The sequence below is a fragment of the Strix aluco genome, chromosome 15 (assembly GCF_031877795.1).
Source record: "Strix aluco isolate bStrAlu1 chromosome 15, bStrAlu1.hap1, whole genome shotgun sequence".
In the NCBI taxonomy this organism is placed as follows: Eukaryota; Metazoa; Chordata; class Aves; order Strigiformes; family Strigidae; genus Strix; species Strix aluco.
The window spans coordinates 21,236,395-21,248,591 of record NC_133945.1 but is presented as its reverse complement, the minus strand read 5'-3'; the positions used below and the strand labels follow the sequence as shown (position 1 = coordinate 21,248,591).

The 12,197-nt window shown below is 46.0% G+C and overlaps 1 protein-coding gene across 6 annotated transcripts in view; it reads right to left on the bottom strand.

Moving 5' to 3' along the window:
- Positions 1-8,366, bottom strand: part of RBBP6 (RB binding protein 6, ubiquitin ligase) — a 31,101-nt gene extending 22,735 nt beyond the window's left edge. For all 6 annotated transcript variants that reach the window (XM_074841279.1, XM_074841283.1, XM_074841281.1 and 3 more), the window contains exons 1-2: positions 7,722-8,366; positions 853-952 (exon numbers count right to left, since the gene is read on the bottom strand). In XM_074841279.1, coding sequence (XP_074697380.1) covers positions 853-952; positions 7,722-7,887 — 266 coding nt within the window. In that variant the 5' untranslated portion in view covers positions 7,888-8,366. The remainder of the gene's footprint in view (positions 1-852; positions 953-7,721) is intronic.
- Positions 8,367-12,197: the final 3,831 nt, after the last annotated feature.

The following is a 12,197-nucleotide window of genomic DNA, read 5'->3' as shown; positions in this document are numbered from 1 at the left end:
GAGCAGCAATAACCCTGTAGTCAGGATTGCAGCTGAACAGCTGTAATGTTAATACACCCGGTTCTCTGTCCTTCGTAAATCTTAGGAATACAGAATTAAAACCTGGAGAACAGATATCAGCTCAGAGTAAAAACAAACTTAGAAAGATAACTAGTAACATCTGGTAACATGCTAAACTGCTTACTGAGTTTCAGGTTTAGAGAGGATTAACTATTCCTTCATCGTACTCACACAAAAGGCAATACACTTAAGGACACTGTTCTTTTTCTCTTGCCTGGAACAGACATTGTCTTTAGGAAACTAACAGGAATTGCTTATGACTGAAATGTCTTGTTTGCATGGTTTTCCAAGTGGCAACCCTTGGTCTTTCCTCTATAACTAGTATGCAAGAAACCCAGATTTGAGGCGTAAGAATACCTGCCATATCCCACCCCCCTCCCTCAAACGCAACACTGAGAATCTGACTCTTTCGAGACGGGAACAAATTATAACTCTGCACTGCAATGTGTATCTGTCTTTACTATAAAAGTTAACACATATAATAAGGAATCTCCCCACACAGAGAAAACAGGATCTACAGATTGGATCTCAGAAAAATCAAGAACAAACTCAAGAGAATCATCTTAATTAAAAGTCACTGCTGTTGGAGTTTGAACCTCATGTCCCAGCAGGCCTAAAAACGTAAGTCTCCTGTGGGACAGATACATTAAAATCTACCCCATTACAACAGAAGTTAACAGCAGCTTTAACAACAGAGATACAATCTGAATGCCTCTGTAAACTAAGATAAATTTTAGAAGTTAAACACACTGAATCCCCTCACAAAGAACACAAAGCTTTATGGGTACTTACATAACATATGTTTTGCTGGTAGCTTTAACTCCTCCAATAGGGATTCTTCTAACAATTACCGATGAGTTCTTCGGAATCAGGGCATTATCATCTGTGTATTCTGAAAACAACAACAATACAGAAAAAACATTAGTCAATTTGTAAGAATGTATATTAATATGTAATTACATAGCACTTCACAGAATCCCTAAAGCAAAATTTTATATGTAACACTGTGCTTTTCTTGTCTCAACACACTAACAGTACAAGAAATCTTCAGGTTTGAGAATCAAACACAAGCAGCAAAATATTTTTATTCTATTAAAATAGTTGGAATGCCAGCAGCAAAATGGTCTCAAAGGTCACTAAAGGAGAGTCTGCTAATGCATGAGGTTCTTTCCTGATCTAACTTAAGTTGCTTTTGCTTCTGTTAGCGACAAAACCACTACATGTTTGGAGAGAAACAAACCACAGGGAAGTCTCACCTGCATAAACCAGATTCTGAAGTCTGACCAGCTTGCCCTGCAGCAAAACTGCACTTGGCTAGAGCGTGAACACTCTGCCCATTGCTTTCGCAGCTGTTCACTAAAAATGATTACCCAACGCTGCGAGTGCTCCAGACTGACAGAACACAGAAGAGAGCCGCCATCTCTATTTCTTGGAGCTTCATCCATCAACAGCCCTTCTCAGCTGCTCAGTGCTGTACATTTTAAATGGAAATGAAACTGGCAGTGCTAGAGCTTGGATCACAGAAGTCGGGGGGGGTTTGAGCTTGCTTTCACAAGCAGGGCAGAACTGGCTCAAACTGAAGTGGTATCTTCCCCCTTAAGCTAATCATCTAGTCTGAATTAACCAAAGGCACATGAATTCTTTCAATTCACTTTTTTTAGATCAGAGAGACTCAAATAAAATTACTTATGAAGACATCCTTGAAAAGCCTTTTGAAAACAGTGTGTGCCTGAAGCTATCCATGCTCTGCCTGGGCTTACACCATGTTCGTCTTTTGAAGAGGAGGAAAAAGCCTTTTCACCTTTTACGTAAGGCCCAAACAAAAAAACCAACTACCTGAGACACTTCGACTGAGTAAGCTTCAAATGCAAAGATCTCTCCATGAGAATCGTTTTTATATTGTACTTATTCAAGCTGGCTATGACTAAATATTTTAAAGCACCATCAGCAGCCATTCCCTGTCACCGGCCTACAGTTTTAACTATTAAAAGCCCTTACCTTTGCAGACCGAATCAGAACAACGGTCTGAAAACCAAAGGTGCTGTCTATCTAGTCAAGCTCTGTCAGGGTGGTTTTGTCCAATGATCACACACAAAATACAAGTATTTCACAATTTATGCTCCATTTTTCAGTATGTAATTCCTATAGGCAGGAACCTCCCTTAGACCAAAACATACCTACCAGAAACTATGAAATGAAAATTTTACTTTTATTTCCAAATGACAGAATGCTGCTTCAGAAAACTGAGAAATCATTTAGCTGAAACTAATTCCTGATCTCCCCCCCACCTCGGGAACCGAACAGCAAGCTTCCTCTGGACTTCAGAGTAGTCTAAAATAGTAGGAGAAAAAAACTACTAATGACAAAACCAGAACCTTTTACGGAAGTCACGCCCTGAAACCAACCCCTAGAGCTCTTCTCAAACGGCAAATCTAACCATTACAGAGCCACCTGTCAGGAAGGGCCTGCACCGGGACTTTCTGATGGTGAAGGAGCTCAAGTGGTACTGGGGCCCAGACAAACAACTGGGAGATGATGCCAGCTGCAGCTCTGGAAGCCCAAAGCAGCTGGTTCTACCTGCTGAGCGCAGTCATACAGAGTGTTCTTTCTGGTCCAGATCACAAACCACCCGACTGAGATTTCAGAGATAGAGGATAAGCAACAGTGGCTCCATAAAAGGCAGGAGTTTGCTACAACTGTGCCCAGCTGAGGGTTGTGGTAGTTCTGCAGATTACAAGTGGCAGCCCCTCTCCTAGAAGGAGACTCTATATATGTGCATTTATTCGCAAATTACGCAGGCCTGCAGAGGTCAACTGGAACACGCACAACAGATGTATGACACAACAAGGTAGAGTCCTCTTTTAGTATTTTGTGACGATTCATTGACCATTAAAGAGAAGCACTAACATCTGCCTTCTGAACAGCCTATCCTTGCATACATACACATATAGATGCGTATTTTCAGTCCACTTGTTGAGTACACAGTGGAGAGAGCTCCAGCCATCTAGTAACAGACTGATAGAGCCTTGCCACGACTCCACATCTGCAAAGGGAGCAGTGACATCATGCTCAACAGGGCTACTTTTCACACTTGTCCAAGCAGAGCTCCAACAGAAATGTTCAACACTGGAGGCAACATTATTGATTCCTATTCCCTTATAGCACAAAACTTGTTTTACTGCCAGTGATGGCCAGTAAGGCTACTGGGCTTTGTCAATCCAATGTGTGATTAAAATGAAGGATTCAATTAACTCAGAAAGCGTGCAAAAGCAAAGGAAGATTCAGATGTTATGCTGAAGTCAAGAGAAGAAGAGATATAACAGTATAAAACTTGATATCTATTCAGCAAGAAAACAGTATGCTTGAAGGAGTCAAGGGAAAGTAGTTCAAGGTAGGAATGGAGGCAGACGAGTTAAACAATGGCCACTTCGACTGCTGCCTCACACTGACTTCGAAATCTTAAATCAACAATAGCATTAGTGTCCACAACCTCCTTCCTGAAAAAAAAAAGTACCAACAGCTCAAGTCATGCTGGTTTATACTGCTTTGCATTTTATACTGCTTTGCATTTAATGCACAATTTTAAAATCCCACTTCTAAATTAATCTATAATTCTGAAAATCTGCTAGTTTTAGTAATTTGTCATTTATATGCCATAAACAAGTTACTGAGAAGAGGTCCTACTTTATGGCCTGCTTTAATCCACCATTTTGAGTCCAACATTATTGCGAAAGCATCTCTCAGAGCGCTATCTAGAGAAGTATTTTCACCCAGATAAGGTACAGAAGCTCACCAGAAGGCAGGCCTGTATGTGAAGCGACAAGGAAAAGCCTTTATTAGGCTTAGACGCCTTGGTACCAGCTGCTACGCTGCTGGGGGAAGGATCTGCAGAGTACGAGATGAAAATGACTGCTAACGCACCAGACCATCTCCACCAGAAAACAGGGTAACTCCCAAGAACACATTTCTCCCCAGCGCTCAGAGATGTGCATTCTCATTATGTGATTTCTTAACTCTGGTCTAATCGACACCACTTGCACACTTTGTGACAAACAAACCATCTATGTAGCTGAAAGCACTGCCTTGAAGCACCCCGATTAATGGACTGGACTACTATTTCTGGATTTTCAGCTTCCACCAAGAGAGCTATCAGTGATCTCATCTACAACCAGTACACCATAGGTTCTTGAATTAGCTAGTTCAGTAGGCCAAACAGTTCACAGAACTTTCATTTGCATTATTATTATACAGTACTGTGCTCCAAAAGAGCACCTTTGACAGGATGAGTCAATAAAATCTAACATACTTTCAATCATTCATCTGATTATACAGACTGCCTGATGCCTGAATGTCTTATTGGCAACTGCTTGCTGTTTCCGCGTGTGACTGCAGAGCGAAAGCAGTGCTGGAGACACCGCAGTAATGAACCAAACCGAGCCTGTCCAAAGCACCCGGCCAGGGGACATTGCCTGAGCTAACAGCACATCCCGGAGAGGGCCCAACCTGCCAGTGACAGAGTCAACGCAGCCCACTCCCAGCCAGGCAGTACACGAGCTCCACCATAACATCATGTTTTGTGAACTCCACTCCCTCTCTGAAAGCTCCACACAATAACAATAATGCACAGATCCCTCTGCACTCTGAGGTGGAACCGAAGCAATCCCCCGTGCTAGCACTGCAACACAAAACAGCACAGGGCAGGGCAAGCCTTCAAAGTTGCTTAAATGTCTCCTCTAGGTTACGTTCACAAAGTGTTGAAGACATTCCAGTAGACAGACAGACATCAGCTGTGAGGCCAAATGATGTCACTCAGAGTTAGCACGAGTCTGTTTTGAAGATGTCACATCGTGGCGTTACTACAACTGTCGCTGAACTCAATCAAGTTCCGAGTTCCAGAGACAGTCTTAAAAGAGCACTATTCTTCCTTAAAACTATCCACCTAAGACCAGTTCAGAGTCCTAATTTTGGTTTTGTATTTTTTTGTGTTTTGCCTGATAAGCAGAATAGCACATTCTCCAAGTGTTTTGAGTCAGAATGCTACAGGGCAGGAAAGAGTACTCAAGAAACCGGAGTTCTGGAGTTTGCAGTTCTTCCACGATATTGTGAGAACATCTATTATAAAAGACAACTGAAGAAATTCAGATCAGATAAAAGAAGGCAAGTTTAAATGCACCATTCTTAGGAAAAGGCTTTTTGAAGGGAATTCCGCCTTGAGAGAACATGCCTCGATAGCAAGCATGGAAGAGGACACACCCCCGCCCCTTTTTAAAACAGGTCTCAACCACCCATTTTGCCTTCCCAGCATCTTAAGGAGAGTCCATCATATCATTTTTTCCACTGATATTTAAAGTTCTGTTTACTTTTAGCTTCTACTGGTTCACTTTGTTCTTTCCAAGACCATTTCAACATTTAGTCAGGACTCCTGCACAGACAAAGTTATAAAAACCCAATACTTTATGTCCGCATATAAGAATTCCAAACATTCCCTTTAGGCAGAATATCCTGGTCTAGTTTTTACCTTTATCTTCTGGAGGTGAGTTTAAGCATCTACTCTCTGATTAATAAAAACTGAAATTCACAGTTATGCATATAAACCAAAAATCTTGCATGCATATATACTGCACTGAAATGTATTCTCTAGCTTTGCTCTGAAAACCACTGGGGGATTTTTGTATTTTCACATGGAAAAACACCTTTACAAGAACTTCAATAAGCATCTGTGTTACTAATATATAATTTTAAATTTTATACTCATTTTACAAAGGTCAAAGTGCAACACAACCTCCCTAGAGGAGGACCATGTCACTGTTAAACAAGAGTGACGCTCTTTAAAGTATAAAAGATATTCCTATTTTTTAACTTCACCTTTAGGCAGCACCACATCTAACAATCTCCTAAAGCAGATGCATTTTCTTCTCTGGATTCTGATTATGTACTAAAACAAAGCAACACACTTTCTAAAACTAGTATTATGTATATTACAGTAACACTTTATGAGGTAACATATTTATGAGTGTAATTTTTTCTTCTAAAACTTCACTTTCTGTTCCTCACATGCTACAACAGAATCCACGTGCTTGGCCTATTTCAAAACACTTTTTCTTCTGGTGATAATAGCTGGGCTCCATCACAGTTTATTACCATCCAACATTCTGGGTTTAAGTCTGTTTTACACAGCTCCAACTACAGGAGTGATGTCAGCCAGCTGGCCACTCAGCCTGCTAGCATTTGTGAAGCTGAAAGTACATTGGCAATGGAAGACAAAATTCAGAGACCCTTCTGCAAAGTCCTTAAAGCAAGTTAAACATTTTCATTCAATACTACTAGAAAAATCCAGTGTATCTCTACCTATGTATGTCACGTATCCCTAAGACCCCCACAACACTGTGTTGTTAAGCCTCTTCAGACATTCTCCTGAAAATAGTTTAAATGCCTGTAGATAAACAGCGAGCTTTAGGTCCAACCACTTTAAAGGCTAGTAGTGGTGAAGTTACAGCTACTGCAGCAAACACACCATTGTTTAAGTTTTAATACATGAAACAGGAAGAGAAAAAACACTAGTATACATTTTAAAGAAACGACTGTTTTAAGAGTGTTACAGAAGCATAGAAAAAAATGTTTAATGGAAACACTTTATAATTCTTTTTATTTCTGAAGAGTCACATCCCAGTCTTTAATCACAAACTTATCAAGATGTCAGATTACCAAACTGAAATATCATACCAAGTAATACAAAACCATTACCATCTCTGAGAATCAAGCACCATTTATTAGATTTAAAAGAATTTATGACTTCTCTAAGAAGATTTCTTACATGTATTCACTATAAATGTTCTGCCATAAAACTGCAGTATTGTCCCGCTATGGTTAACATGTAGTACCAGGAAAAAAAAGGTTAGAAATTAATTATGAACTTATGCACAATGGCATCTGAATGACAATGTCTTCTGTGTAGAAAAGAAGTTACATTAACAAGAAATGCTAAAGTATAATTTAGATAGAGAGAACACTCATGTACAAGATGGCTTTAAAGGCTTTATAACTCACAGACACACTCTCGATCCAAAACGTTGCTCGTGAGCAACTTCTGCAATGGGCACAAACCCAGTTTTCCAACGAAGTGGAGTAAAAGAAGTGGAAGACAAAATTAAGTCACCAAACCCACTTTCTTCAAATTAGCCATTTATTCCATTTCTATCACTTCCAGCTTTCTCCGCCAGATTTCGAAGAAATCTGGCAAGTTTGTTATTATAAGACATCCTCCCCATTTCCTTATCATTTTACGTAGAATTATTCCAGGAAACCAAACCTTCTGTGAGCACTATACGTCGCACATCAACCACGTACTCTTCCACGCCCATAGCTCCGCGCCTAACACACGGATCCGAAGGCAGCGGCCAGAGCCGAACAGCTCTGCCAGGCCCCCAACACAAGCCCCGGCTCCCGAGGGCGGCCGAGCCGCATCCCCGCTTCCCGCCCCGCCGAAGCCCCGGCGCCGCTCACCCTCCCGGTGCCCCCGCACGCCGGTGGGAGGGCGGGCTGGGCCCCAGGCTGACTCACGCTACGCGGGGACGAGCCACAAAGAGCAGGCCGCGGCGGGGCGGTCGCGCCGCCGCCAGCCGGGCGGTCCCCGAGGCCCCGCGCCCGCCGCCCCCACGCACCTTCTTTGGTCTGGGCGTTGGTGATCTGCAGGTCGCAGTCGGCCGCCTTCAGCTTCTCGCGGCCCATGATCTGGCGCTTGAGGTCGCACAGGGAGATGTGGAGGCCGTCGAAGGTGACCGTATCATAGTTCAGCTTGGAGGAGAACTTGTAGTGGACGCACGACATGGTCGGGGCCGGGCGGTGCCTGCTCCGCGCCGGCGCCTACCGCGGCGGACGGCGTCGCGGCCTCCGCGCCGGGTTCGGGCCCACCGAGGGGGCCGGGGCGAGCAGCGCGGGCTGAGCTCGGGAGGGCCGGCGGCGCTCAGAGGCCGCGGCGCGCCGCCATGGCCAAGGCCCCCCGCGGCCTCGGGCAGACTGGGCTTGGCGGAGGCCTCAGGGCTCCATCGCGGCGGCGCTCAGAGGCCCCGGCCCCCGCCCCCGCGACGACTCCCGGGCCCGCGGCCCTCAGCGATCGAGCTGGGCCGCGACGGCGGCGCCCGCCCGGCTCCTCCTCGCAGCCCGGGCGGACGACGGGGAGAGGCCCCCCCGCGGCCCCCGGCTCGGCGCCTCTGGCCGGCGGCGCTCCCAGGCCCCGGCGCTGGCGATGGCGGCTCGGGCGCCCCTGCCTCAGCTCCGCCGAGGGGTTTCCCGGCCGCCAACCGCACGGGCCGCCGCGAGCCGCCGCACTGCGCACGCGCAGCAGCACACCGCGCCCCCGCCCCGCCCCGCGCCTCACGTGACCCGGCGCAGGATGACAAAAGGACCCCGCGTCACGTGGGCGCGGCGGCCACGCCCTCCTCGGCCTCGCGCGCAGCGCCCCCTAGGGGAGAGCCGGGGGCGGGCCCCGGGCCTGTCACCCCCCCCGGCCTGTCACCGCCCGGGCCTGTCACCCCCCCCGGCCTGTCACCCCCCGGGCCCGGCCCTGCCCCGTGTCCTGTCACACCCCCAAGTCTGTGGTGTCCCTCCTGTCACCCCCTGGGGCCTCCACCACCCAGCGTCACCTCCCACCAGTCCCTGGGCCTGTGGTGGCTCTCCCAGCAGCCCTGGGCCCATCACTGCCCAACGTCCTGTCACCCCCCCGGGGTGCCACCACCCGGTGTCCCCTCCTGCCAGCAGCCAGCCAGGGCAGGACAGCCCAGGGGAGAGGCCACTGGCTTTGTAGGGGCAGCCAAGGGAGGGGACATCCCTCCCGGCACCGCACGAACTTTGGGGGAGCTTCGACCTCGCACCTGGCACTACAACAGTAGTGACCAAATGGCACAGCAGGTCACTGCGTCCCCATTTTGCACCAAAGGGGTCACACGAAAGCCGCGGTTTGGTAAAGCCCCCCCACTGCCAGTCACCCCGCCGGAGGAGTGACCCCCACGCCGCACGCACTAACAGCACGTGGGGCGGGAGAAGGACCCAGCGGCGCAGGGCAGCTCTTGGGAGCGTGTTGGTACTCGTGAACGGGGCACAGGTGACAAAAATGACAGAAGAAAATAATACCATTATCCTTGCATCTGCATCTCAAAATGTCCCATGAAAACATAAATGAATTTACAAAGCAGTTACGCTGCTGACACGCAGCCGAGCATCACCCCAATATCAAAGACATGTCTGACAGGGTGACTGATAAAAGAAGTAAGAGCAGATTTCAAACGGACCAGCTGTGTTCTCTTTTTCAAAGGGAAGAATGGTTAGTCTGGGCTAGAAATGAGAAAGAAATTAATTAGAACAGGGAACAGAACTTGAGGAGCAGAAATAAGGAAATTAAATGCTGTATGTAAACAGCAAAATAAACCGCACAAGGACAGAAAAAATCATTATCATATAGTTTTCATTATGCAGGCAATGACTGCAACTTAAAATATCTATTAATGTTTTATTATGCAGATTATTGCTTTTTAGTAAAGGAGCTATTAGTTATTTCCACAAATCTACGATGCATACTTTACTTTCTTTCCAGGCATCTAAGCTTTTTACAAGATCAAGTAATTTATACCATGCACATTTCTCTATGAATCTTCATTTTTCCTTTACCAGTTATTTGCCCACTAATATACTGCAGAAAATTAAATTATACAATTAATATTAGTTGTCTTCTTGTGGATTTCAGATTTTTATTAATGTCATGATTAAACCCCCAACTGTTTAAAGTTAGGTACTGGTTGCACATACAAGCCATTTATTTAAACTTACAACATACAATCTTTCACTTTAAAAACATTTATTTTCTAATCCTCTGGCCGCAAGTCTTTACAGAGAAAACCTTCTGAACATCAGCTGGCACAGCGCTATCTTAAACAAATCAATCCAAAGAGAAGCACATTTTCAAAGTAGAATAGTGAAGGCTTGGAAAAAACACTTCTCATCTAAAATTTTAGTCTAGGAGACTTCTGATATCTGAACCCTGTAACCAACGTTTAGGGATTTCATCCACTCCAAGGGAAAAAGGATCTGCATGACCAAGGGCACTGTCAGGTGCACAGGGCCTCCAAACTACGCATGGTCTGTGTCAATTTGTCTCCTTTAGAGAGGGGGGAGTAAGTTGTCTTTGGTTCAGTTTTCAACAATTAGAGAATGTCAGCATACCCAAATTACTGTTTTATAAGCCAGCTTCCGTGTAAGTAGCGGATCTGTGCACTGCGCATCACCTGCTGTGCCAACGTGTTCTGAAGCCGCTGCGGGCGCAGCCACGCCGCAGTGATTCCGACAGCACACCCCACGCTGGGTTTAAGCTGCCCTTTGGCTTTTCCCGGCTTCTGGGAAGCAGATGGTACCTGATCTGGGTAAGGTCTGCTGGGACAAACTTCCCTCTTCAACAAACTTCAGGACAAACTTGTATCAGCAGAGTTTGTGCCAGGTCAGCACATTGCACCATGTAGTCCCAGCCCTTCTGATCCGGTATTACGTGTCCCAAATGAACGCGATGGCTGATGCAGCCCGGCCCGAGGGGCTGCCCACACAGCCAGGACAGAATGTATCCGCGGTGGCCGATGGCTTTACACCTCCCAGCCCTCCACAGCGCTGCCCAGCCCTGCCCCGCCCGGGGTTAAACCCCCTCCAGAGTCCAGCAGAACCTGCTTGGTTGCTCCTTGGAGCATTTCAGCCAAAATGGCCCGACCTGGTGATGATCTGGGGCGCAGGCTGTTGGCACTAACGCTGCTCTTTCGGACCGAAGCAGGATAAGGGATGCTCCCACCAGCATCCCAGCTGTGAGATCAGAGGAGTAACCTCTGGCAGGAGGGTGGTGAGAGCAGTTAGATCCTGACTGCCTGGGAATGCTGCTGTATCTTTACTTAGACAAATTCGTCTTACACTAAAGGTTTGGCATTCCTGTTAAACAATGTTTACCACACTCAACAGAAATGCTCATGTCATAACAAACAATTAGCTTGTTGTTGCAGCACATAAGGAAGTATTCTCAGTTACCCACATTTATAACTTTGAAAAACAAATCGTGAACCTCCTAGGGAGGCAAGGAAATACCCCGTGACTCTCGGAGGGGGCTGGGTTATGTTCTGAAAGTCGTTCAAAAACCAGAGCAGCATTAACGCTTGGTGTTCTCTGCACACCTGTTGGCATCAAGACTATTTTTGTAGCTTTAGGTTAGTTCTGTGACCTTTAAGTCTTTTGCTTTCAAATGCATTCAGCAGTAAATTGTTCTCTAAGTTCTGCAAAACAACCTAAAATGTAAGTTACCCAAGTTGTTTTGTCACTTTTTTAGGTTATACCCACACAGTAGTTAAAAAAGAGCAATAAAGAGAAACTATTTGCTTTAAAATGTAGTTTCAGTGTTTTACTGTCACAGATTATTAGGAGCTGCATAGGGAACTTCATCTCATTTACCACTTTAATGATTTAGAACCTTATTTATGTTCAGTTCTGCTGCGCTGTACTGAGCGCCTTGTGCTGAGCCAGTCCTCTGTGCTGCTTTCCTTCTGAAACACGCATTGCTGGGAGGGAGGGCTGAGACAGAATTGTTCTGAGTGTGTGCAGAGTACCTGTTGTACAACTGAGCCATACAAAAAGAAACAAAAACCCCTCCTCAAAACCAGGAAGGACAAATTATTCCTGATAGCTTCTGAGCTGTGTGAGCAAGTGAAAAGGACTGCAAATCAGCAGGTTGGCATAGTGGGAAGGGATGTATTTGCATTTCCTTCTTCCGTTCATTCTGTCAGGAGCAAAGACTCTAGGTTGGTTTTTTTTGGTTTGGGTTTTTTTTTTTTTTTTTACTTTAGCTGTGAGTTCTGTGTAAGAGAAGAGAACCTTGCCCTGCCATGAGCTCTCGGGGCTGGAGTGATCCAAGGGCCCAGATCACTGCTGCGAGCCGAGGGCTCACGTGGCCGGTTCTGCTGGAACAGCCACATTGCTCTGTAAGTCACAGTTGCACAGCTCCGTGTCATCAGTCCAGCTTCCGAGGTAGCACAGCTGCTGTGGGCAGGCACTGGTTAAAGCTCAGCTTTAATTAAGAGTGGCAGCGTCATTAATACACTTAAAAAACCAAAACCAAA